The sequence below is a fragment of the Achroia grisella genome, unplaced genomic scaffold, assembly GCF_030625045.1.
Source record: "Achroia grisella isolate CSIRO2021 unplaced genomic scaffold, CSIRO_AGI_Agris_v1 utg782, whole genome shotgun sequence".
NCBI classification, from domain to species: domain Eukaryota; kingdom Metazoa; phylum Arthropoda; class Insecta; order Lepidoptera; family Pyralidae; genus Achroia; species Achroia grisella.
Window position 1 is genome coordinate 843,319 of NW_026713022.1, and position 27,231 is coordinate 870,549.

At 32.3% G+C, this 27,231-nt stretch overlaps 3 protein-coding genes across 3 annotated transcripts in view; 2 read left to right on the forward strand and 1 right to left on the reverse strand.

The window, feature by feature from the left end:
* Positions 1–8,124, forward strand: part of LOC131851371 (protein spaetzle 3) — a 33,525-nt gene extending 25,401 nt beyond the window's left edge. The window contains exons 4-7 of the mRNA XM_059201864.1: positions 2,992–3,116; positions 4,272–4,472; positions 5,702–5,827; positions 6,275–8,124. Coding sequence (XP_059057847.1) covers positions 2,992–3,116; positions 4,272–4,472; positions 5,702–5,827; positions 6,275–6,431 — 609 coding nt within the window. The 3' untranslated portion in view covers positions 6,432–8,124. The remainder of the gene's footprint in view (positions 1–2,991; positions 3,117–4,271; positions 4,473–5,701; positions 5,828–6,274) is intronic.
* A 187-nt stretch (positions 8,125–8,311) lies between these two features.
* LOC131851375 (NFU1 iron-sulfur cluster scaffold homolog, mitochondrial-like) lies at positions 8,312–11,912 on the reverse strand. The gene is made up of 5 exons (XM_059201868.1): positions 11,733–11,912; positions 11,425–11,648; positions 10,822–11,007; positions 9,536–9,723; positions 8,312–8,761 (listed from the first exon to the last, which is right to left on the reverse strand). The coding sequence occupies exons 1-5, from the start codon at positions 11,804–11,806 to the stop codon at positions 8,636–8,638; spliced, it is 798 nt and encodes a 265-aa protein (XP_059057851.1). The 5' UTR covers positions 11,807–11,912; the 3' UTR covers positions 8,312–8,635.
* A 918-nt stretch (positions 11,913–12,830) lies between these two features.
* LOC131851369 (piwi-like protein Ago3) lies at positions 12,831–26,618 on the forward strand. The gene is made up of 17 exons (XM_059201861.1): positions 12,831–12,905; positions 13,282–13,428; positions 13,992–14,082; positions 14,336–14,420; positions 15,271–15,391; positions 17,496–17,667; positions 18,018–18,145; positions 18,493–18,656; positions 19,234–19,431; positions 19,865–20,014; positions 20,456–20,633; positions 21,200–21,457; positions 21,616–21,843; positions 22,410–22,593; positions 24,067–24,232; positions 24,654–24,872; positions 25,801–26,618. Exons 2-17 carry the CDS (start codon positions 13,288–13,290, stop codon positions 26,063–26,065), a joined length of 2,748 nt encoding a protein of 915 aa, XP_059057844.1. The 5' UTR covers positions 12,831–12,905; positions 13,282–13,287; the 3' UTR covers positions 26,066–26,618.
* Positions 26,619–27,231: the final 613 nt, after the last annotated feature.

Consider the following 27,231-nt stretch of genomic DNA (forward strand, 5'->3'; position numbering starts at 1 on the left):
AGAAGGTGGAAGGTGGTGGAACGCACCTTGCCACGTTGAACATATTTTCGGATATACTGGGATGATTTTTTTATAGCATAGAGAAAAACAAAGACTATGTAAGTGATTATCGCCGCCAATGAGCACCCGTAACATCAAAGGAATTGCAAGTAGGTTGGGGGTCCTTTAAGAAGGTATAAGCTATAATTTTTACCGCTTTTCGCGTCGATATCAAAGAATTGACAATACAAGTGACTACTTCATGTAGAAAACCTGTCGAAAAGGTATATTTGCCTTATTTGTTTATACCTATAATTTAGTATTATTTTTCTTCTGTACTCAAGTTATAAGTATAAGAATGAAGTTAGCATTTATATAATAACTATTTTTTTTTATTGGCCGGGACACATTACAAACCTTTTTTATTTAATTTATTTAGCTAATCAGCATCTTATACAAATTATACACATTATTTAGTATTACATAATTAGCATCAATAACAGATACCAGATGAATTTATCAAAATTTGTGAGAAGAATGACATTATCTGTTTACAACAGATAATGTCATTCTTCTCACAAATTTTGATATACAAGAATTTATAATATTAGTTAAGATTGAAATTAAAACAAATTGTTGTACGTGTTAGCTATAAATAAATGCGAGTCAGAACAAAATATTAATAGTCACATGATGTACCCATTATCTAATAGTGGCAATGATACAAGATTGCTAATTAATAGACCTGAGACTGTTTGAACCGCCTCGTTAACATGTCCAATGGCGAAATTAATTGACGTAGGTAACTTAATCTGTGTTAAATGATTTGTGAACCATTTATTATCCAAAGAGATCAGTGATTGATAGATTAAATTGATACGCGTGAACATATTACCGACTATCTTTAAATAGGTAAGTAATAATTCAATAACTATCCATTAGGGGGAAAGGGATTGATAATAATGTTAAATAATTACTCTATAGCAATGTACCAAGTTAAGTTAGCCTCCACGATGATCCCTCTGGAAATCATCGTGATGAATTCCTGGAGAATTTGTAACGATGGGGTCAATGAACTGTCAGTCAATTGTCCTGACCTCATGCTCATCCTCCACTGGAGCCCCGCCAGTATAAGCGCTTTCATTCCATAATCTGATACATAAAAAAATAGTAGGTAAAGAATTTTATTTTTACAATACCCACATCAATTTACCTAGGAAATATAATATATAATAGATATAAATTAATATATCTTATCAGTACGCCACAAGTCGAAGAACTAACTTAGCTTGGTACTTATACATAAACGTGTACAAGAAAACAATAATAAAATGCTATTATTACATACGAACAACTCAAGATGTAATTATGTTACCTCCCTAAGTCATTAAGTCACTCCGATTAAAATAACACATGAGGTTCTATGATATTATATCGTAAGAAACATCTAGAGTGATATTTAAATACTCAAATACTTGGCGTAATTAATTTGTATTTCTCGGTTTAATAATTACTTTTGGCCTTATAGTGGCAGTCGGAAGACAGATAAAAATTAAATAGATTGTCCATAACATCATAAAAATCGGAATATTATTTAGATGTGCCTAAGAAATGAACTTTACCATTGCAAATGTAACGCAAAAACCAGTACATTGAGATGTAAAAATGTAATAAATCATCAGCAATGATGTTTAAGCGCCAGAAGTCTGCACGCCAAATGCTATTTTTTATGTTTAAAAATATATGTAAATTTATTTCGTACTATGCAAGGTTATTGACACACTTGATTCTAAAGTATACCTACTGGTGAACTGTAGAATTGCTAAATAACTAGCTCTTGCTTAAATTAATGATGCGATCCAATTTTCCGTCGTTTTATAATGCAATGGATTATTTTAACTAATTCGATTATACATGCATGTCTGAATAATAAGAGAAATTGTATTTTGAATACAAATATATTCATAGGAAAGCTTAAGTTTATTCCGATCGAGTACGTTTTGCAGAATTGCCTATATTGAATTTTGATTAACATTAGCGTTACTTACACTATACAACATAGGCATCTTTCTATTTGTATGCATGATAAAAATACCATGAATAAGTGGTGAATTATGGGCGCGTTTGTATGAATATATAAAGGAACGATAGGATATATCTTAAGACTCATCCTACGTGTAGCGCTCAATGTGGATTGAAGAAGTTGTACAGAGCGTAACATCTTTTTTCGGTTATTATCTGTTTTGGATTCGTTCAGTTAATTAACACACAGTACAGTAGCTGGACGTGTTAATTAAAAATTTGTCCAGTGCCGGACATGGAATTATTCAGCTTAAATCGTTTAAGTGTGAGTTTACATTGTGTAATAACGTAATACGTGCATAATGTTATAAAATTTAAACTGCAAGATACATAACAGTTTGTTCCCACATTCTATTTGGCCATTTGTTATAGTGAGACGTGTAGTAACTTATTCAGATTTATAGGATCGTGTTTTGTTACATGCTGTACAAACGCGTCATAAAATAGTAACAATATAGCCTACCGTTTGATAGTTAGATGTTATCTACCTACTAAATTTACACTTTATTTTGATGCAATAGAACTTGGTTAATATCTTTACATAGTATAAAAGTCGCTTCCGCTGTCTATTCGCTTAGATCTTTTAAATTACGCAACGGATTTTATTGCAGTTTTTAGCAATGGGTAGAGTGATACAAGAGGGAAGTTTATATGTATAATACATGTACACCTGTGCGAAGATTTTATATGTATAAGCTGCACCCGAGCCGGGGTAACTAGTCTACAATAAATCTTACTGACTAATTTATATTATACGTATTTTTAGATATATTATATACAATGTACTGTAATAATAATAAGTAACTTATAAATATAAACTTATAATTTTAATATGAAATTTTTGCAACCATAGAAATTGTGATAATTAGTGAATATGTTCATAAAATAAATCACAATCAGCTCTTAAGATGTGTTATGTAATCATTTCAGATCTTGTGGACTGCGCTCTCCGTGGCACTGGGTTACGAGTTACAAGGTCAAGTTGTCAGAGGCATACCATGCGTCAAACGAAACTACCAGCTCTACTGTCCGACTGCTGGCAGTGCATACCCTTTGTAAGTACAATTTTAATATTTTATAATAACCCATGAAGTCCAAGGGCTCGTCACGCGTCTCTACCTATATATATGCGAAGTTTAATATTCTGTAACAACCCTTTGAAGTCCGATGGTTGGTCACGCGTATCTACCTATATATACGCGCAGGATATTAGTGTACTATTGAGATGCTCATTTTGGTATGACGGGTTTCATTTCGTATATATAGATATGCCCTATACACTGGCGTATAGTAATTTGTTATTTATTCCATAATAAAAATTGCAAATTCTTAATTAATAATTGTTTTTGCTCTTTGGATATCTGTTTCATACCAACTTTTCACGATGGAAGTATTTCTTATGCAACGAAAGCTTAATTAGCATATTAAATAATAATTGTCGAAATATATAGGTAGGTATTTTCCGCCCAACTTGGAAATGAACTTCTAATCGCAGAATTCAATTATAATATCCTTGAGCAACTACGACCTAATACTAAAATTACAATATTATGCCTGGACAATTCACACAACGCCATCTAGTCCCAAACTAAGCAGAGCTTGTGTTATAGTTACTAGACAACTGATAGACTACCGAATACATAGATAATATTTTTCGTAAATATACATAGAAAATATACAAAACAAACATTGAAAATACCCAGACCGAAACAAACAATCATACTCATGAATACAAATGTTGGTACCGTGCGAGGAATCGAACCCGCGACCATCGGAAGTGAAACGGTGTGCTGAACCGCTAGGCTTACGAGGTGTAGGTGCATTGTCACGACTGTTATCCCAAATGGTGTAGTACACTTGACATACCCTCAAAAAGACATGGTGTGTGCGCTTAGTATTTATTTAACATACTCGTATTTGAACTCATGATCTTATAGGTACAGGCAGGTCGGAATAGTAAACAACTGGGCCATAATTCTCTAAATCCGTCATGTCAAAGATACGGCCCCGTGGCCACATCCGGCCCCTGGGCTGTATCCACTATATAATATCCATGATTGCATATATATTTGAAATTAAATGTTAGAATAATCCAGTATATTTTTGTTATTTGTATCTGGCCCGTTTACACATGGTAAATTTAATGATTTTCTACATAATTGAGTTTAGCACCTCTGCTATAACTAATGATATATAACATATACTTTCAGAGATAAAATCGAGAACTTCATAGACGAGAACAAAGCACTAATAAAACGTATGTACGGTACATTCACGACCCCTGGTGGAAGCAGGGTGCGTCGAGCGCCCGGTGTACCAGACCTACATTCCGGCGACTCGTTCTTTCGTCACGTTCGGCAGACTAATACACCGCTCCCGCCTGATGCACAGAATGTAAATGCTACAGACAGGTAAATATTTATTTCCTAATATCCATTGGATGATTTTCGGAATGGGTATAAAAAATAATGATTCATATTGAAATAAAAAAAAATACAATAAGATACTGAAAGATATATTGACTGGAATTGCCTTTAAATAAATTCAAAACATCTGTTAAACCATATTTATTGAGCAAAGCCCAAGTAGCAAAAGAGCATATTCAATTGTCTAAACGATTACTTGAATGACAGAAGTGCATGGCAATAATAGTTCATACATGTGTTAGATATAGACACCTGGGTACATAAGTTCAAAATTTAGATAAATTAGCTATTTAAAAAAATCTGTCGTGTTTCTTGCCAGTTTTTATCAATTGAATCTGTAAACTGAACTGAACAGTAGGGAAAAATATTAATACAAAAAAACGATGTTAAACGATGGTAGATCATAGGTCATCGGGAGGTGCCTGCAGTTTTTTCAACTATCATATGTATAATAACATATATATTATCCAACGAAATATCGCTATGTACAGCAGTCATGGAATCCGTACACTCATTGGCCGACGATAATAAACTTTGTTTATACTTAGAGTCTAACATACGTCCTAAGAGAGATATACCCTCATTTATTCGTTTATATATTAGAGAATATGTAGATTAAGAAATCATGGGTTGTTAGTCCAAATCCTGGATGAGTAAAAAAAGATTCTAAGTACCTATAGGTACTTTGCATAAGAAATACTTTAGGATACCACATAACACATAATTAATTATATAAAGTGCCATTCAAGAAAGATATACGATATAAACTAAAAGTTATTGACAGTTAAATGTCATACATATATTACGAATGCAGTAAAGCGAATTATTTCATTTCGTGAATAATGGTTCCGTGAAGTCACTTCAAATATTCTACGTGGGGTATTTATACTTTTTCTACTTCCGATGCTCACGGGTTCGAGTCCATGCACTGTACCTACTAACAAGTAAGCGTAATAGTATTTAGAAAAAGTATTCTTATCTATCTTATCTTATGTCTAGTACCGATAATACAAGCATTATTTACATAGATAGGATAACTTCGCAGTATTCATAAGTCCTGATCATAGTTAAATGCAGAAGCTCATCCGTTGCATTCAAGTGGTGCGTTCACGCTAGCGTGGAGTCATTCAGTCACAATATAGTCTTGAAGGTAGGTACATACTTATATTTTTTTATTTGGAAAGCGTTTAATCCTTTTGTAATTCCTGTTTTAGAGTAGACGCCTGTGAAAGCAAGACGACGATCACTACACCGTACTGGGCAATGAACTCTGCTAGCAAGTTACGGGCTATCGTCAACACTATGCACTTTGAACAAGCCATCCATCAAGAAGTATGCAGGTAGGTACCTAATTAAAATGGTATTACCTGTTACAGTTTATTTGTACACTATTTTATTATACCGATTACCGATACTATACATGAAACTGACCCAAACTAACCCGAAAAATTAAGATGAAAATATATTTCAGAACCTTCATACATACACAGCGCAATCAGGTGTTCAATTTAGTATTAAAAAATAATTTACTTTTTGTTGGTGAAAGTGGTACAGGTACCTACTATGACTATATTACCTGACTTTAGGCTAGGCGTAAGCCAATCCAACGGCTATATATGCATAAGCGTGTATCATACAATTTACATTATTTTGTAACATAAATCTCTAATATCTACTAGAACAGGACACTTATTATAAAGGGTTTTTTTTATTTTCGTAGTACTTGTAACTTGAATTTAAAAGTAGATATGAAATATTATGTATACCTATAATAATGTTTGTTTCAGTAAAACAACAACGTCTCGTTGCTCAGGCGATTGTGGATGTGAACAGAAGTACAAATGGCACCGTCTCTTGGCCTACGATCCAAATAACGACTGTATGGGTATATTTATGGACTGGTTCCTATTTCCATCATGTTGTGTATGCAGATGTAATCCTTGAGACTAAAATTTTCACCCATAATTGTTTTCCTTAATTACCATAAACCATTTTTATAATACTGTGACTGTTTAATTGAATATTTACTATGATGGCAAGATCTTTGTTATATTTAACGACTTTTTTATAATTTAAATGGATTCCGTATTAAGCATACTTTTATTTTTAACCAGTTCTCTCAGGAATGTAAGATAATGTATTTGGTACGACTTAAAACGGATGGAATAACCATGTTAAGTTTCGTCTTGGAATTTAGTAAAAAAAACTTTTTTGAACATTTGGTAACATTCTAGACAATTAATATATTTTAATAGTATATTTACTTCCTATGCTTTACGGTTTACGGCGTCTTAAGGCCAAATGCACTTCAGTTTTCTTTTCCTATATGTACGGAGGCTTCAAATCATAAGTATTAAATAGAAAAATATACTCCTAATGAAGATTTACTTTTTAAATTACCTTAGTATTACTACTTTAAGGGTCATCGTACATTTAGAGCAGACATCGCCTAATCAGCACAGATAACTTCATGTCAAGGAGAGGAAAGGATAACTAGAGAATAGCGTGCTATTCACCGGTTTTTTTATTAGACATTTAATTGCATGACATGACATGTAACGTACCATACTTCAATTTTTTTAACTCGATTAGGCGAAGCTTGCGAAACGCGTTAAATGTACGATGACCCTAAACCAATTAAGAATGTGTGGAGTGTAGGTATTCCTACGCTATTTTATAAGCATTGTATAATACATGTAATTGTTGTAATCAATATTTCACTTCATGTAATTTGCAATAACTTATTTAATATTTTAACATTAAGTTACTTTTAGTTATTTTACTTTAAATAAAACACTGCCATTGTACAGTTTGAATTTTAAAAAAATGTGTATAATATCTATGACTAATGCTAATATGAACATAAATTACTTGAAAAAATAGTACTAAATACATTGTAATAAGGATATACATATATACAAAATACAAAGTATGAATATACATTGAAAATATTCAAATCACAATACAATATAGGTGCATTGTGATAATTGTACTACCTAAAAAAATGCATCGCAAAGAAGAGATTTCCCTTCCTAAAGCTTCTAAATATTATAGGTAAAATTATGGGCTCCAATAACCGTAGTTTAAAGATTAGGTGGCGCCCAAAAGAATTCGTCGTTTTTAATCGAGTTTATTCCATATTAGAATTGTGCGAGAAATATAAACGTGAATATTTAAACAAATTCAATGTAATATATTAAGATGTTCTTATATACAAATATATTACGATTATATATATTAGTTCACTTAAGTTTCTATATATAGAAATTCTGAAAATAAATGATTTGATTATTTGTGGATTATTTATTAAGTAGAGGATTTCTTTTAAATTTAATTTTTCGAATTGGTGTAAATCCTGGTATCGAATAAATACTTGGAAATACTGTTTTCACACATTCTTAGGGAATATGTGATAATAAATATACAATAAAATATACGAAATTTGATTAAGGTCAGATATAGTATATGATATATAGATATATTAGCAGACACTTATCAGCAAGGAATAGCAGTTTTATTCTGTGCTATTAATGCCTTTAATTTACCTATAAAAATTAATTCAAGATATTTTGATACGATGCAAAGTATTAGTCATACAAATTAAATAGTTATACTTTAATTTATATTATAAGATCTACAATGTAAAAATAATTGAAATAAATTCAAATGATAATAAATTTATAATGTTATGTAAACTATTTTATATTATTTTTATAGTTAGGTACAGAATTGTATTTATATTTTGTAAGTATTAAATTAAGAATATATAAAACACAATTGTATTATTTTTAATGTCTTTATTTCACATTAAAAAATTGTATTTATAGCATTTTCTTATGTTTATCTAAATTCAGTTCAGTATATCCAACATTCGCTGGTCAACAATTGGCGAAACTACATACTCTAACTACGTAATTGTCACCACTAAAAATCAACATTAATAACAAAAAAATATTTTTTCTACTATTCATAAATAATAGACTTCCTATAAAAAGCTACAAGTTATAATCATTGTCATTCAAGTTATGTTGTTGTTGTTAAAAAATTTTAAAACAATATTATATAATTACATACAATGTAATAAAATATATTATTTACATAATGGATACTTACAAAATTTACATATTGAAACCAATTAACTAAACGACTTATTTTTCTTTATTTTTTAATTGTTCGAATTCCTTAAAAACTTTATCGCTTAATTTTTCACCTTCATCATCAATTTGTTCTACAGCTAGTACCTCAGGTATGTAGAACTGCATCATGTTTTGTACCTGTAAATTAAGTTAATTTGTAAAGTAAAGAACTATAATTTGTGAGAAAAGAACGTTGAGGCTACGGAATTTAACGTAAAAATGTATTTAGAATGACAAACAATCTGACGGCCCATGTGATGGTAACTGTCGCCTATACACATAAATTGCACTGCGGATACCACGCTAGGTCTAAGACGCCCCTTGGTAAGGTAACACTCGTGTGTTGCTATACCAAAAGACTAAGAGGTACAGAGTAAGAGGCATAGTAGCCTCTTACTCTGTAATATGGAAATATGGGCGATTATACCCCTACCCCCTTTTTTTCGGATTACTCTAATGCTTTGGCCGCAGCTGGCCTTTACAGCTTTACTGGACGATAGGAGGGCGAGTACAGATAACAATCCAAACCCGCGGAAGGTCCTCTGGAGCGGTTGAAGGCCAATCCCCGGCTCCCGCCTGACGGATACGACTTTAGTATGAGGGCACCGGTAAGGGGTTGGAACCTCGCCTCAGGCCGTCCTAATTTAGATCCCCGTTTGAATTGGAAGAGGGATCGATCAATGGGTGAAACTGAGGTACACTTGTTGACGTTATAGTTCTTTTTATCAATATCGAACATCTTTGGTGAGCATCAATTATTTTTAGGTAACTTACCACTTTATAATGCAAGGGATTTATTACCAAACTAAATTTTCTGGACCAAACAGATTTTAACGATGGATGGATCGTTTCTTCATTGTAAAAAATGCTAATAACTAATCAATTAGGTAGACAATTTATTACTCGACTTACTCCATTTTTTAATGTCACTATTGAACTCGGACAAGAGGAACAGGATCCTTGCATTTTGAGTCTTAGCACACCATCCTTAAAGTCTACAAAGAGTACATCACCACCATCTTCTTGCACTGTTGGCCTAATTCGGGAGTCCAGTAGTTCCTTTATCATTTGGACAATTTCATCGTCATCCTCATTTATCTCTGGTAACAAACATCATGATAATATTATAATAGTTTAAACATATCAAGGGTTACACTGAACAACTGACTAGAACTTCAAGAACTTGGTGTGTGCTGTAGTATCAATTATGTGGTCAGATGACTTAATATTTTTAATGCTAAGTAGAATTAAGTCCACTCAAATTAATACTACCTTGAGATCTTTACTGACTTGATTGGGTACCATATGAGTACATGTCAAAATTTTATGATAATAATTAGTAAAGTTGTTAACCGGGCAAGATGCATAAATGCGTCAGGCGTAAACAATATCGGGTACGGGTAGGACATATGAATACGTCCTCGAAAATTTATTTGCGTCCTGGAACGGACCGAGCGTATATTTTCGTCGTCGTCCGAATTGTAGTCTAGCATTATGTATTAATAATGATTTTAAAATATATCTCACAGAAATTAAGTTTTGAATATTTATATGTACCTATTGTGTATCTTGTTTTGTGATTCCTTTTGTACTTCAAAAATATTAATAAACGATATATATTCAATAGTTTTTCTTTTATTTTATGTAAAGATAATAATATAGAAATATGAAATGATATGAGCTGTAACAAAACCTCAATATAATAAATGTAAATCTATTCCATTTATAAAATATTAGTTACGGCATATACATATAATAATTGCACTTTGTTATACCGTCATTTATTAATCTATATATAATATAATATTAATATATAACAATACATGTAACAATACAAAGAACTGTAGTTTTATATAGTTTTAGACAAAAAAATATGTAAGTGCCAAGCAATAAGCCAAGGACAAAATGATAATCCATGAAACTAAAGTAACTTCCCAAAGTCAAATGTAAAAATAAAAACAAATATTTTTACATTTGTGTGGCCATAAGATCAATTTAATTTAAAGTGTCCATTCATCGTCAAATCTATTTTCAGGAGTTAGCTGACTTTCGGATTGACACCGACAACTATGAGACCATCATCAAAGTAGACCATATTGCATGATAGTCTGTTAGTTCTCATTACAAATAAATATATATAAAATTTAAAATTCTTAGTAGGAGCATGTTTTTGTTATTGTTCATAAAAAGATAGTTACGTGTGTCTCCAGAAGGTTTAGCATCAGTGACTACAGGTAATCCACTGGCAAAGAAGTCCATGATGGTAGCATATATATCAGGTTTTAATAATTTCCAGTCAACATCATCATCTTGCTTTGTGATTGTAACAAACTCAGGGCCAAAGAAAACAGCCTTCACACCTTCAATACGGAACAGCATTTTCGCTGAAATTTTTTTTTATTATTATTTCATAATCAATATATGACAAACTATTGGCTGTATCTCCATTCGCTTACATAGAATTTAGGTACTTGAGTAGCATAATTGTTATTCATATGATGAATTTTATATCTCTTTCTTGAGAAATTATTGATACTCCATAGAAATATCAATTCCTATCTTCCTACCCAGATGGTTTCTTTATTCAAAAGACAAACACACATAACATATCATTTACTTGCAAAAAGGTAACAAACACACACACTTTAACATTTATTATAATTGGTAGAAAATATAATATACTTTCATAAGGTTCTATTTACTGAATACAATTTCTAACAATTCAATAGAGCTAACAAATAATAATATCTTTCTTATAAATTCTTGTTTTTTAATGCTAAAAAATTTAAAACTTGACTCACCCAGTGGACTACACTGCGCTGACCCAATATTAGGAAAATCCATAGTCTGCCCAGGTTCTAAAACCTTAGTACCCGGCAAGAATTTTAAACTATTTGGATTAGGAGTATCTTGTGTTTGTATGAACATAGTGCGGGAAAGGCAACTATTGAGCATAGGTACAACTTTACCAGTATTTTTAAACTTTTGTGACTGAAAGCCACCAAATTGCTTCATATGCGTAAATCTGTCAAAGAAAATAAGTTTTAAATATTTAGTTGCAGAAGCCGCATGAGTACATCGATGTGAAAAAATGTGTTATAATACGTACCTGCGTAGAAACAGTATACTAGGTTGTCCAGTTACATTTCCTTTCAGAACAAACTTTAGCGAATTTCGTAACATTTTTTTTATAATATTAACTACTTAAATGATTTTATACCTAATATCATCAGAAAATAGAAAATATCTAATTATTTACTAAAATAGTGATGAGCACTAACGAGCTCTGGTAATTTATTACTGATTATAAATAATCGATAATATTAATCGTGTACTCTTGTCAACGATTACATGAGCGGCGATAAAAGGTCGTCTGAAACTTCAAACAGACTTTTTTGTTGTTGGGATTTTTATCAAAAACTAGATCTTGGAGCCATTTTTCATGTAATTTGTGTAAAATATTTGGAAATAATATTGTTTCTTTTCTAATTTGCCTGTTATATCTAAGGATATTATATTAATATCATCTAAGGAATATTGAATCAATTCGAATCGATTAAGAATAAAATCAACGATTTTTGGCAAATAAAATTTTATGACTATATTAGAATTAAAAAATAAATGAAGTTTATCGAACTTGTCATTCAGCGTATTATATATCTGACATAAAAGTAGAAATAAAAATGACAAGCGCTAACAAATGTATTTATGCATTTAGATGAGTAATCCCACTGTGGAACAAGTGCATACACTCCTAACATGAAATTATAAAAAGCCAACATCCTGCCAATAGTACTTGCTATATTTATATAATTAATTAGTTTGTGAACAAACACAAATTAAGTCAGTCAATACTATATTTTTTTAATATAAAAAATATATACATATACAAAGGACAGGCGAAGGAATCACGTAGCCACCTCTTGAGTTATTGAGTAAATTTATTAAACTAATTCTACATAATTTCATGGTTCTTATTAAAAAAAAAAGTAATTTCCAATTTATGGGGTAAAATAACATACAACAACAATAAACAAAATTATTTATATGTTATTTTATCCCATAAGAAAAATCTAATAAGAATAAGCAAAATCGATTATTATGAATCGATTTATAATCGATTTTTTTAGGTAAGTGTCAATCGCGTCCCTAATCTGATGAGCCTTTCTGAGAGATCTGTGATTCTGTTGTATTCTGTGGCTTTGTTCGTCTGTACAAACTCGTAGAAACAGGCTTCTTTGAAAATTTAATATTTTGATTGTTTGCCACAAGTTTACAGAAGGTATAAAGACATTACATATATATACAGTAATAGACACACACTTGTAAATTTTGTAGTTTTATTTATAAAATATTACTTTCACTACTTTAATAAATTTTATACGTTTTAAAATTGTATTTTTATATTTTATGACGTTTATGTCTGTTAAAATTTAGCAAAAATTTTAGTTATTTTATTATATTTTTCTTTATGCAATATATTCTTTTTACTATTATCGGCTATAAAGCTTTTACTGTCATACCTATATTAATTAAAATTCTGTTTTATAATTAAATGTTCGCCTGAACTATATAAATTTATCTACAAAGCACTTTTATAGTTTGTAGGTAGTCTTGACGATTGAGCATCGATTACATTATTAATTTTTACATTACAGAACATCATGACTGATCCAAATAGAGGTCGAGGCCGGGGGCTGGCGTTGCTTCAGGCCTTGAAGAAGTCACAAACAACAGATTCTACACCACAGTCGGAGCATCCTTCTCCAGATCCCACTCCTGGTCCCTCTGTGGCACCTAGTGTTGTATGTTAATTATTGTTTTAGTACTGTAAGAGGTTTTTGAACCACAGTTTCAAGCATATGGCCTACCTAATGGTAAATGGTTATTATAGCCTATGGATGTCTGAAACACCAGGGTATTCATCACTATATGGCATCATGTATTTTAGTGTAGGTGTAATAATGGTAAAGTCAACAAAGAAAAACAAAGTTTCTGAAGTATAATGTATGGAATTTCACTATCTTAATATTAAATTAAAACTATGTTGTTCATACATATGCAAGCCATTTGTGGCCACTATTGTATCTGCTTATAAATAAATGTAGATTAAACATTTAGATATGATAATAATTATAATTTGGATAGATATTTTCATCTATATCATAGGAAGAATAATAAATCTTAATGGCATATTTTTCTCAAACACATTTTGAATGGCATTTTTATGTAAGTACACATAATTCATATAGAATATGGAGAAAAGGTAAATGAGGAAGACCTTTCTCAGTTGTGCCACAAGATAGGTAAATTGTAAATGTTTAAAAAATATTGTTTTAATAAGAAAACATAATTACTTTGTTCAAAGGTAAGCTCAGATGCTGGAACAACTACTACAATAGGTGGTAGAGGTCGTATAGCAGCTTTGATGCTTTCAAAGATGCATCAGAAACCTGGAGGTTTGTAAATATATTTTATGTTACCTGTTTTGTATAACATAGTAGTATCAAAATTGAGTATCTAATTTATTTATGTAATTAAAATGCTGAATAAACTGACAGCCAAATACACCAATATGATGGTAAACACACACAAAGCAAGGGATTTCAGATTATCATAATAATATGACACCCCAACAATATGATTACTATGTATATATGTCTTGTAATTCCACTTATCTGGTAATTTCATAAATGTATTTATTACTTTTAGATATTCCCTTCGTTCCTGCTACTGATGTTAGCCCTAGTGCACAGACAATCGGTGCTGGCCGGGGCCTGAAGCTATTACAGACTCTGTAAGTTTCTTTATAACATTTTACTAGTCTCTACTGATTTCACATCTGTTGAATGATCAAAGAATTTTCAAATAGACTAGGTCTGGAATTCTTACCATCTACTTATCTGCAATGATAAAATTCACTATTTATAATGTTAGTGAAAAATAAATATTTAGTTATCCATATTTTAATAAATTGAGGCAAAATGCAAACAAAATGTCATTACTTCTTTTATACTACTGACATATATTATGTTATATGATACAATTTGACACTCACAATGGATCCTTACGCTGCATGCAACTGTAGCTATGTAGTTAAGTACCTAGTAAATGAAACCAAAACAATGAGTGAGCAAGATAAAGAAATTTCATCCTATTAAAAACTCTTGGGAACAGATTAAAAATGTAAATCTACCATTAGGTAAATAAAAAATGCTAGTTTTTCATTTCTGTTCTTGTATTATTTTTAAGTTTCTCATTCAAGTCAAGCATGGAATTTTTGAATATGTAAAAGATAATATAAAAGATGATACTTATGACTGAAAACATATGTCAGTTGTATTTATGTATGATATTAACACTTGTAAAACAATAAATAAATGATTAGTGTGTATTAGGATAAAATATGTCATCATGTAAATTGTGTACTATTGCAGTTATAATATGATAGGTAGTAAAATCGAAATATAAGGATTGTTATTTTTTTTTATTTTAGTTTCTAGTATTTTTATAAGTAGAAATAATATACAATTTCTTTTTTTAAATCGATGATAGCCAAGTAATTCACACATAAGGGTGGTAGTTGAAATGAAGATAACTGACACTACACTGATAAAGGATCTGATAACTGACACTTATGTTTTTAGACAAGCTTCAAAATTGGCGGGTAAGGCTCATAGTAGTGTTGAACAAGTTACCACAAGCATGGCAGAAAGTACAATCTCATCCACAGCACAGTCATCATTTGTTGCTAAGAATAAATATTTCGTAAGTAATAATATACCTTATTCACTTATAATGTGTGTGTGTTGTGTGAATTAGACGCGAATTTTTGTAGATTGGTATGTACCAACTATCATGTGATAATAATCATAGCACTACTATTTGAAATTAAGGGGGTCTTCCTATGTGACGGCCTGTTTTTTAGGGATATTTTAGGATTTTTTTTCTACGACCAGTAAATATTTAGAGCTTCAAGTTTTTTATCATTTATTAACACATATTTGGACAGTATAAATATAAAATTTCAGCTAAAAATATTCAGTCAAACTAGAGTTACAGCGCTCTGAACACCCCCGCCTCGACAAAAAGAGCTCCCACTTCCTCCACGATTCCGGCTGATCGGCTTATCTGTAAAGTCAAAAAAAAAAAAAAACGGCGTTTTAATTTGTAGGCTTAAAAGCACGGAATGACCTATAATCAAATGAATATAAAAAAAATTGGATTTTTGATAGACATTTGAAATAAAAGTTGCAAATTAGGCGTTTTTTTTTTTTGTTTTTTGCTAAAAAAATCGAAGTTTTGAAAATTTTCGATTGATAATAGTTCATTCCATGCGTTTACATATATTGAGTGTGCCCTGTAAATTTCAAGTAATTCGGTCCAGCCGTTTCTGAGATACAATGGAGGAAAGTTTGAAAAACACAGTTTTGAGAAAAACGCGTTTAAAGTTTCAAGTCCGTTAAAAACTATTAAAATATCAACTTACTCTCAATCGGCGATGCCTGGTCCATAGAGTATTCCTTCCTCTTCCTCGTGAAACTCTTTTAAAGCAGATTGTTCAGCTCTTGAGTCAATCCTGCCTTGTTTAAGGACATCACTTACGCGCCGCTCAGAGCGTAAGATTCGCTTTTCATCCCGTTTCTCAACATACGCTTGGGCTTCACGACCAACAGGGCATCCCATAATCGACATAACTTTTAAAATACCTTGAAAACCTTCATTAAAGATAATAACTGCTAAGTAGCTAGCAATTTCAACAACTTTGGGACCAGAATGAAGATGTTTAGGAGCGAAAGTCCAAATCAAAGAATTCAAAGATTCGTTATTGTTTTGTGTCTCTGCTCCTAAACAACGAATTAATAATTCGTCTTTCGATAAATCTTCGAAAACCGGTTTGATAGCTTCTTGGACTTGCGGAATTAGAGGTGGTTTATCGTGATGAAATTGGTCCAGTTCATTATTAGCTTCAGCCTTACGCCATTTACACCAACTGTCTTCGCCTTCTGGACAAAATTGATGCTGAGGGTTTTCATCAGAAGAACATTTGTGATAGTACGTTGCCCAAACTTCCTTTCTCATATCTTCAAGCGAATCTGGATGGCGTCGAATTGCTAATCCGTAGAATTTTGTAATTTCTTGGATAACTTTATCAGTAAGTTTACCTGCTGTTTCCTTTTCTGTTTAAGTCTGTAGAAACGTGTCTAAACTTGTATAAACAAATATATTAATAAAAGGGAGGCCAGGTATAAAGCCGACGGTACACAATAGGCCCGGTCTCTAACTGCCAACTCACCGCTCCGAACCGCTCTTTCTTTTACCTGCTGTATCTTTAAAACGACTTCGAATTTTCTAAAATCGCTTTACTACCGTATTCTTGACATGTTAAGGGAGCAATTTATTAAAAAAAAAAAATCGATTTTTTCAACCCATCACATAGGAAGACCCCCTTAATATTGATCAATACGCAAGATAACTTATATGTCACTCCGACGACCTCGGTGGTCTAGCGGTCTAGCACACCGCTTTACGTCCGAAGGTCGCGGGTTCGATTCTTCGCACGGCACTAACATTTGTATTCATGAATATGATTGTATCGGTCTGGGTGTTTTCTATGTATAATATGTACGTATTTACGAAAAAAAAAATTATCTATGTATTTGTATCAATTATCTAGTACCCATAACACAAGCTTTAGTAAGCTTAACTTGGGTCTAGATGTCGCTGTGAGAATTGTCCTGAGATTATTATTATTATTATTATTATTACTTTAAAATTAATATGTATTTGCCCAAATATGCAATAAAATGTTGGCCTCGGTTAGAATTTTAGATTTTTTTTTTCTTGTTAGTCTTTTATAAATTAATTACAGAGAGAAGTAAAAGACACACCTCCAGTAGTAATGAAAGGAGACTCAGGTGCACCGTTGGAATGTACAGCCAATTTCATATATTTGAATTTTGAGGAAAACAATGTTTTTGAGTATGAAGTCCAATATGAACCAAATCAGGATTACAAACATCTGCGCTTCAAGTTACTCAATGGTAAGTGTTTATTTCGCATTATGCCTTGACAGAGTAAGTATAAAATGTCTGTTTTTTTACCAAAGGTACAAGAGGAGATTAAGAGCACACACAGCACTAAGAAAACTACAAAAATTACTGAAGTTGATTATCATCACAATTATTCCTGTCTGTTAGTAATCGTAAATTAATATTTTATTGAATTAATTAATATTATTATTTCTGAACATCCATACATTTATTAATAAATATATTGGATACTATGCTATTTTAATATGAATAGTTTGTTAGAAAATAAATGCTTGTAATATGATGATTCCCTTTGTTATACATTCTTCAATCTAATAATGTTTATATTGTATAAATTTCAGAACACAATCATTATTTTAAGGAGAAGACATTCGATGGTACTACACTGTATGTGCCACACAAGTTACCCGATGAGGCAACAAATTTAGTATCCACAAATCCATATGATAATAGTAAAGTACAAATAATTGTAAGTACATTCATTATTGTAAACTAAAATTGGACATTTAGATGAAAATGGACATTCTTTGTTAATAAAATACACACTGTGCGTCAAAAGGATGAAAATTGATATTCCCATATACTTTTTGATATTATATTATAATTGTTATATGATATATATATATATAGATATATATTTTGATATACATTATTTGATATCATTGATGTAAAACGAAGTGAAACAAATCGAAATATTCAATACAAAATTTTATTGAATGTTTCAATCGTTCAATTGTAATATGCTGAGTATATTCTCTCTGGTATGTGTGAAGCTTGTTAATATGATACACTAATGATTGTTATATATGTTTACAGATAACATTCAGAAGAACTCGTCGCTTGAGTGAGATGATACATCTATACAATGTGCTGTTCAAACAGATAATGAAAGACTTGCAACTGGTGAGATTTGGCAGGCAACATTTCAATGAACACGCCGCTATTCAAATTCCACAGTACAAATTGGAAGTTTGGCCAGGGTAATTATAAATCTATGTAGTATTAAGCAACAACAATAACGATTTGTCATATTTTCTAGTATATTAGACTTAGACTATTTTTATATGAATTTATATAAAAATAGTCTGCGAATAAATGTGTACTACAATACACAAAAGTTTGTGCAAAAAAAAATTAATTACGTTTTTTGGTGGCCCACACACAAAGAGTAGCATTTATAAATAATTTACATGTAAAATAACACTCGCGTAGACACGGCGTGTTTGTATTGCATGTGTGAACAAGTCGCCGACAAGTGACTCAGTAACTTGTCAGAAAAAATTGTTTCGGTTTAGTATGTATTACCATTTTATTTAACAATATGATGGGAGAGAGTAGAAAAAAGCCCACGGGTCACATGTTATCCATCCCATTCCTACATTTAAAAACTAGTGCATATACAAGCTCATGAGTTGTATCTTGATCCCTTCATTGAAGAAAGTTCTATAAAGACATTTTTAGTCCGATGTCCGTGTGTCATTTCATAAAAATAGATAACGTAGAAGAATTTATCCCATTATATTTTTACAAATATGTTTATATTCCACCTCTGATTAGATACGTAACTGCAGTTGACGAATATGAAGGCGGTCTGATGTTAACATTAGACTCGACGCATCGCGTTCTCCGTACGCAGTCTGTATTATCGTTTATCAAAGAGACAGTCCAACAAGAAGGGGCGAACTGGAAGAAAGCCTTATCAGAACGGCTGATTGGTTGTTCTGTCATGACTTCATATAATAAGAAACTGTTTAGGTAAGTTAATTAACTAGTATATATGTACGGTTTACTTATTTGCTAATTGGTTTGGTATTCGTATGTATATATATACATACGCATATATATATATATATATATATATATATATATATATATATATATGATACACTCGTCTGCGCTAACGGTTCATGCTTGGCGGGGCATTCATGCTTCCAGGGTGAACCGCGTGGAGGTCATTCTGTCATGGTATATTGCTAGCAATGGGGTAATTAATCCACATACTGACAATCCCCTTCGACATGAGAAAGAATTGTATTCAGTAGTGAAGAATTTGTGGCAAAAATACGCGATGTTGCCATATATATGACTTTAACAAAAAATGTAGCTGATTCTCGGTCTACCTATACCTCTTGTCTTTTTAATGTTAAATTATTAGTTCCCGTGATCTGATACATACTTCTATTTACAGAGTAGACAGTATCAACGATTCAATGACGCCGAAGTCAACATTCCAAAAGAAAGAGAAAGGAGAAATGGTCGAAATCTCTTACATTGATTACTATAAAAATAACTATGGTATTGATATCCAAGATTGGGATCAGCCAATGCTTATTTCCAGGTAATTTTAAGCTAATATATATGGTTTTAGAACTAATATGGTAGTAAATTATTTTTTGATTACAATATAAATCATTGAAATACCATCAGGTTTGGCGAACATACTGCAAACGTTTTTGAAACCAATCGTCATTATATGATAGCGAACTATTGCGCGTTTCTACGTATCTTAGAGATGTGCTAACTCGTAATAAACATAACTCGAATTGAAATTCAGCTAACTCGAGTTACCTGGAATAAACAGTTTTTTTAACTCGACAGTCTATTAATACCAAATATAAAATTTAAAATAATTGCTCCAAGTTAATTATGTGACAGTCCATATCCAACTTTGGTTATCATGCCATCCATGATATGCACAACAATTGTCACAATGAAATAACAATTGTTGTGCATTTTCTGCACTTCTGATATCATATTTTTAATATTAATAAATTTTCAGGGACACAAAACGGATGCCAGGTTCAGAAACTCCAACAGACTTCATGATCTGTCTTGTTCCTGAATTGTGCCAGTTGACTGGTCTGACTGACGATCAACGTAGCAATTTCAGGCTAATGAAGGATGTAGCTACTTACACTAGGATAACACCAAATCAGAGACATGCTGCATTTAAAAAGGTATTTTTATAATAAATTTAGTAATATTTATTGATATGATGCATAAATATAATATTATTAATTAATCCTGCAATTAAAGATACAATATTAGCCGCATACGACGACGACGGTTACGATGGTTTCATTAATACACCAAAATAGCTTTGTATTTATTAATTAACACATGAAGCTGATTACCATCAGCATAAGCGTTTATTTAGAAGCGTGTAATTGGTACAAAACTGGATTGTAATCCAACACAATGACTAGTTAATAAAAATTATAGTAAACAGCAAATAATGCAGAACTATGTAATGTGTTGTACTCGTATACATGTATACTTATAATAACTGTTTTAATATAGCAGTGTCGTTTTATTCACTTTCTACTGCATGTATTTTCTATTTGACTGAAACTGGTTCCTTGAAGAGAGTATTAATTATAATAGAATAAAACCTATGCCTGCTACATGCTTTTTCTTCTTTATACACACAAACGAGAATGTTGTGTGACATCACTAGTGTCCATTATTTCTTCCAAGATAAGTTTAGTGACTTACTTATTAAAGTTATGCTATTTTTTTTCAGTACATTCAAAATGTGCTCGACAATGAAACGGCTAAGAAAAGATTAGCTGGGTGGGGTTTGAGCATCGCTAAAGAGACAATTAACATTACTGCCAGAACACTACCACCGGAAACTTTATACTTTGGTAACAATGTTAAAATACCTGGAAAGCCGAATGCCGACTGGAATGGAGAGGTGACGAAAAACGCTGTGATGCAAGCCGTAGATATTATCAAATGGGCGTTATTGTTTACTGAACGGGACAAACAAGTCACCGCGGTAAGTACTCGTTACGCTTACGTGCGTATACGTACATAGAGAGAGAGAGAGAGGAACGTATAAAAAAGAGAGGGAAACAGGGTGAAAGAAACTCTGTTCACTTCATAAATGACTAGGTGTAAATATATTTAGTTTGATAGTATTTAATATGTATTTAGGATTTCGTCGAGGTACTGAAACGCTCCTGCCGTCCCATGGGCATCACCGTTCACAATCCAGACATGGTACGTCTGCCGAACGACCGTACAGATACATACGTTGCAGCATTGAAGAAAACAATTTCAGGCCATCTACAGTTGATAGTGGCAATTTGCCCCACTTCGAGAGACGACCGTTACGCGGCTATAAAGAAGATTTGCTGCGCTGACAACCCTATACCGTCTCAGGTAAGAAATTTAATATCAACACTAAAATTATTGAATAAATTTGTGCGGTGATATATCAGGCTGAACAAGTTTATATAAAGTTGATTATTTAGGTATTTTTTTATTGATGATAATGATATGATAGAGCCGCCTGCGCTAACAGTTTACGCTTTCTAATTCACCAGTAATTTATGACGATAGAATCCAGGGGACCAGGGGGATCCTTGTGGAGATCAACTGACGCAATGTTGACCTGACCAATTGCTAGTAATGTGCTATTACTAGCAATTAGTTCCTTTGTCCACATTACTAACAATCCCCTAAACAAAATATTTTATTTTTTATGAGAGAGTTATGAGCACCTAGACGAATCCGGGCAGACCATTTACATAATGATTTGAGAGTATTATTCCATTTAAAAAAAAATCTTTCACAATATATCTGAATACTTTAAATGTTTATGTCTTTGCACTCAATTATGTACTTAAAAATTTATTAAAATGACTACAATATAAAATAATTTGTCCCAATTAGTAGCTATTGTCACAGAAAGGTAGCTGTACGCAATAAAATTGTTACGTTCACAGGTGATAAATGCGCGTACCATAATGAACCAACAGAAAGTGCGTTCAATTACGCAAAAGATCCTTCTTCAGATCAACTGCAAGCTCGGAGGCACACTATGGAATATCGCTATTCCTTACAAGACTGCAATGATTATCGGCATTGACTCTTATCACGACGCTAGTAGAAAGAAGCGTAGTGTATGTTGTAAGTATCATATCTTATTACCATACATATGTATGTAATATTTACATGATTGTACACACAGCGCCATCTAGTCCCAAGTTAAGCAGAGCTTATGTTTTGGGTACTAGACAACTGATGTAAATACAAGTTATTTTTTTAATACATACACACCAAGACATATAAAATCCATACCGCGACCATCGGAAGTCATTTTGCCGAATCTTTAGACCTCAGCGGTCAATAATTCGTTAAATATGAATTTATGATCACTAGTATTTTATTTAGTTTTTTTTATGGATCTGAAATGGAAAACAAGGTGACAACGACACCACCCGGTGGTATGTGACTATAGTCGCTTATTGACCTGAAGAACGCCAAGGATCTCACATTATTATGAGATGCTCTTCCGATCCATGTAATTTCAGTATCAATCCAGCTATTACCTAAAAATATATCTATTATTATACAACTCCTACCTTTAAAAATCGGAAATATATCCTAACATAGTTTTACCACTTTATTCTTCTAAATATTATACTGTACATGCCTTTTGATCTCTGGAACTCCTTGCCATTTTCCATTGGTACAAAACAATCCATTACTCAAAATTTACAGTAAATTTTGAGTCTCATTATCGCTACCTGTAATAGAATTATATCTAAATTTCCTCTTGTTCTCGTCCATTATGTGTTCTATGTATTAGTGTGTAAATTTATTTGTTTATCCTTATAAAATGTATGTTTATATATAAGTGTATAATAAATATAATGTCTATAGTCGGGGTAGTGGTGTACCTCGATACCGATTTGTTTCATCGGCAACTTTTTTTTTAACTTATTAGTTTTATTTTAGTAGCTTTAAAGTACGTTTCCAGAACATAATTTTAAAATTTACGTAGATATACTAGTGTTTCCATAACTGTCGTCGTATTATACAGCATAAAAATACATTTTTGTCGTTTCCTTACATATAGTAATTTTTACAGTATTAACCTACAAACCAACATTTTTTTCCTTTAAACAAATAAATATTTCAAATAGGTGTTTGTTTTATGATATATGACACTATGAAAAGGTCATTTGTTATATAAAAAAGTCATTTAGTCTTTATTTTAGTGAAAAATAAGAAATATATTTTGATACAAAAACAATATATTTATTAAGACATAAACATTATTAATTTTGTGTTAATGCGTTTTAAATAAACACCTACACATTATTACTGAATAACATAAAAATGAGTAATTAATATTAATTTCTGATAGTGCCACAACATATTTAAAAAATGCACAAACCTGGCAACATCGGATATGTAAAATTGTTTTCCGGGATTAAAAAACAGAATATAGTGCGTCTCCTACATACTATCTGTATGTAAATACCAGATGTAATACCAGATTGTCAGTAAGATATGACGGCGTTTTGTAGATTATTTTTGTTGTACTGTACTTATTGTTCTTTTTTATGCATAATAAATAGTTATTATTATTTCCAGCCTTTGTAGCGTCTTACAATCAATCGATGACACATTGGTACTCTAAAGCGGTATTTCAAGAGAGCGGTCAGGAAATAGTGGATAGTCTGAAATCCTGCTTGGTCGACGCTCTGAAGCATTACCTGAGGAGTAATGGGAAGTTCCCTGACCGCATTATAATATACAGGTAGAGACTAAGTTACATTAAAAATATTTTAGTAAAAACAATAATTACACAATGATTAATTGACAATTGCGATGGCATAGCACAAAAGGAAGTTCAAAGCTTTGATATGTCTATGTCTATTTTTATCTAACGTTCTTTTAACAAGGAGTGAAATTTATGGCACTTTGTACCTCAACATATATACAATAAATAAATAACCCTGGACAATTAACACAGCTCCATCTAGTCCCAACTTATATATTTTTTGTTGTAACGAGACAACTTAAAAATGACTCGATAAAAAATGGCCGTGACAAATTTAAAACAGTATATTTACCAATGCGAATTGATTATACATAGTTAAGACAGAAAATCTGTATGGTTAGCTTGTTGGTTATAATTTATATATAATTTAATGTTAAAAAAATAATCATTTTAATAGAGATGGTGTCGGTGATGGACAGCTGAAGCAGATTAAACAATACGAGATACCACAGATGGAAATTTGCTTCACTAACATGGACGTGACCTATAAACCTACACTCACCTATGTGGTTGTGCAGAAACGCATTAATACCAGAATCTTCATGAAGGCTGGTAGTGGGTTTGAAAACCCGCATCCAGGAACAGTTGTTGACCATTCTATAACCAGACGGGACTGGTAAGTCTAATAATATTATGCGGATTTTATATGGTGGCTCTATTTTTAAATTAAATTACTGGTAGGGCACCTGACGGCGAATATGTTAGAGATTGCGAACTGTCGCCTGTATACTCGAACACCATAGTGGTATAAAGGCATGTACCAAAGATGACACCGAACATGGCTCCTACGTATGCTAACGCTTCGTCATGGTACAGAAGAAGCACACAAAGAGGACCAATCGGAACGATTGTGGCACTGTACCCTCTGGGCCGAACTTTATGTTGCATAGTGCTACACCGATCACGGTAATGTACCTGGCATCTCCTACACTGCGCCACCAAAAAGCAGGACATTGTCGAGTATATACGGTCCAAGAGTAATCTGACATTGAGGGGATGCAGCTGGAGTCGAGTCACAGCGTGAGTTCGTGGCATTTGTGGCCCCCAACAACATACTGACCACTTACATTCTTATGTTGGTGGGGAATTCCTAGACCTACCTTCATGACGTTGGGCAACATATTGGTGGAGACCCGGAAAGCCTTGAAAGTCGTGTTATAACTCGACTCCTGGCTGGTGTATCGCCTCTACCATGGTGTGGTGTATTACGCTCGTCAGTCCCGTGACCATACAAGCAATATATATTTATGTAAGGTATTATTATATTTAGAGTAGATAAAAATACTTTAAAAACATATCTGCGTCCCCAGTTTATGTCAGCCGCCAAGCTGCTTGTAATTTAAGCTGTATTTCGATTGAATGTAGTGAAAATACAGCATTGACAAATAGTAAACTATAATGACGTGACTCAGTAGTATTGTTCTATAGGCGACAATGACCACTTACTGGAAGTAAGTGGGCCATTTTTTGCCATTCCAATTTAGTAGACAACAAATGTAACAACTTTATATTATTTATTATTTATAATATGTCTTACATTTCAGGTACGACTTTTTAATCGTATCGCAAAAGGTGAACCAAGGAACCGTAACACCGACTCACTATGTGGTCATCCACGACAACAGCGGTATGTCTCCTGACCAGTGTCAAAGGCTGACATACAAAATGTGCCATTTGTATTACAATTGGCCGGGCACGGTCCGCGTGCCAGCGCCCTGCCAGTATGCCCACAAACTGGCATACCTGGTCGGACAGAGTATACACCAACAGCCGTCAGAAGCGTTAGCAGATAAGTTATTCTTCCTGTAATATAATCGTTATATTTTATGTAAAACTGGCATAAACACAGTACTCTCGTATTTGATTTAATTAAAATCTTGCTATTGAGTCTTCTTTTTTTAAATATCAGAACTATAAAGGTAATTTTGTTTTTTTTTTTAATTATATTTTATATCTTTAATACGTGTTTATGTCAGTTTATATCTATAGGTAAAGTATATATAGATATATCTATAAGATTTTGTTAAAGAAATCTGTTAAGACAGCTCAAAGTATTTGATCTATTTTTATACTTTTTCAGTGATATTATTAATCTCATGTAAGTGTAGATAGTGTAAGTTCTACCTCAGTTTGTTTAATAAAAGTGTATAAGATTTAAGTATAGATTTGGTGCTATACATTGTACTTTGTAAATGCAATGGTACTGTAATATATCAGTATATAATTTAAAACTTATCGGCATAAGTACATGCAGTATGTTATTGCATGGCCTATGTTAATATGTGTACTCAGTGACGTAGTGTGGTAACTAAGGGCCGCTGCTGAGCAGTAGGGCCCTAAATTACAATTTTATTAAAACGCACATATCACTATCCGTCAAATTAAGAACACTGCCAGCCCACAGGAATAATTTAGGGAAATTCCGATGGTATACCTTTCGAATTTCTCACAACTGAGTAGCTATGATTAAAGTCGGGTTAAAGTTCGATCGAGATTTTCTGGTAAGGGTTCGAGGGCCCCCCGACCTTGAGGGCCCTGGAGCACTGCCCCGCCTAGCCCTTAGGTAGCTACGCCACTGTGTGTACCGCAATATGTTTTGTTTAATACCACTGTGAGCTCAGTGCTCTATTATATTTCATGGGTATCTTAAACGTAAATTTGATTACTAATAGAACATAAGCGCTTATCCTAATAACGCATGTCCATACTGATTTAGTTGAAATCCTTCACAAACAGAATTGAAAAACTATAGAGTCTTACCCGGAAATTAGGAAAATAACTTTAAAGAAAAGGAATACGGATAATTGTAAAACAAATAATTGTGAGGAAAATTATGCTCGCTTAGTCGCTAAATCCAACTTATATTACAAAATCACTTCGAGAAAAATGTTTGTCTAAGAGATCAGTTTCTCTTAGACAAACATTTTTTAATCATATATAAAACAGTCATAATTGACTAGTTTAAAATTAATTTC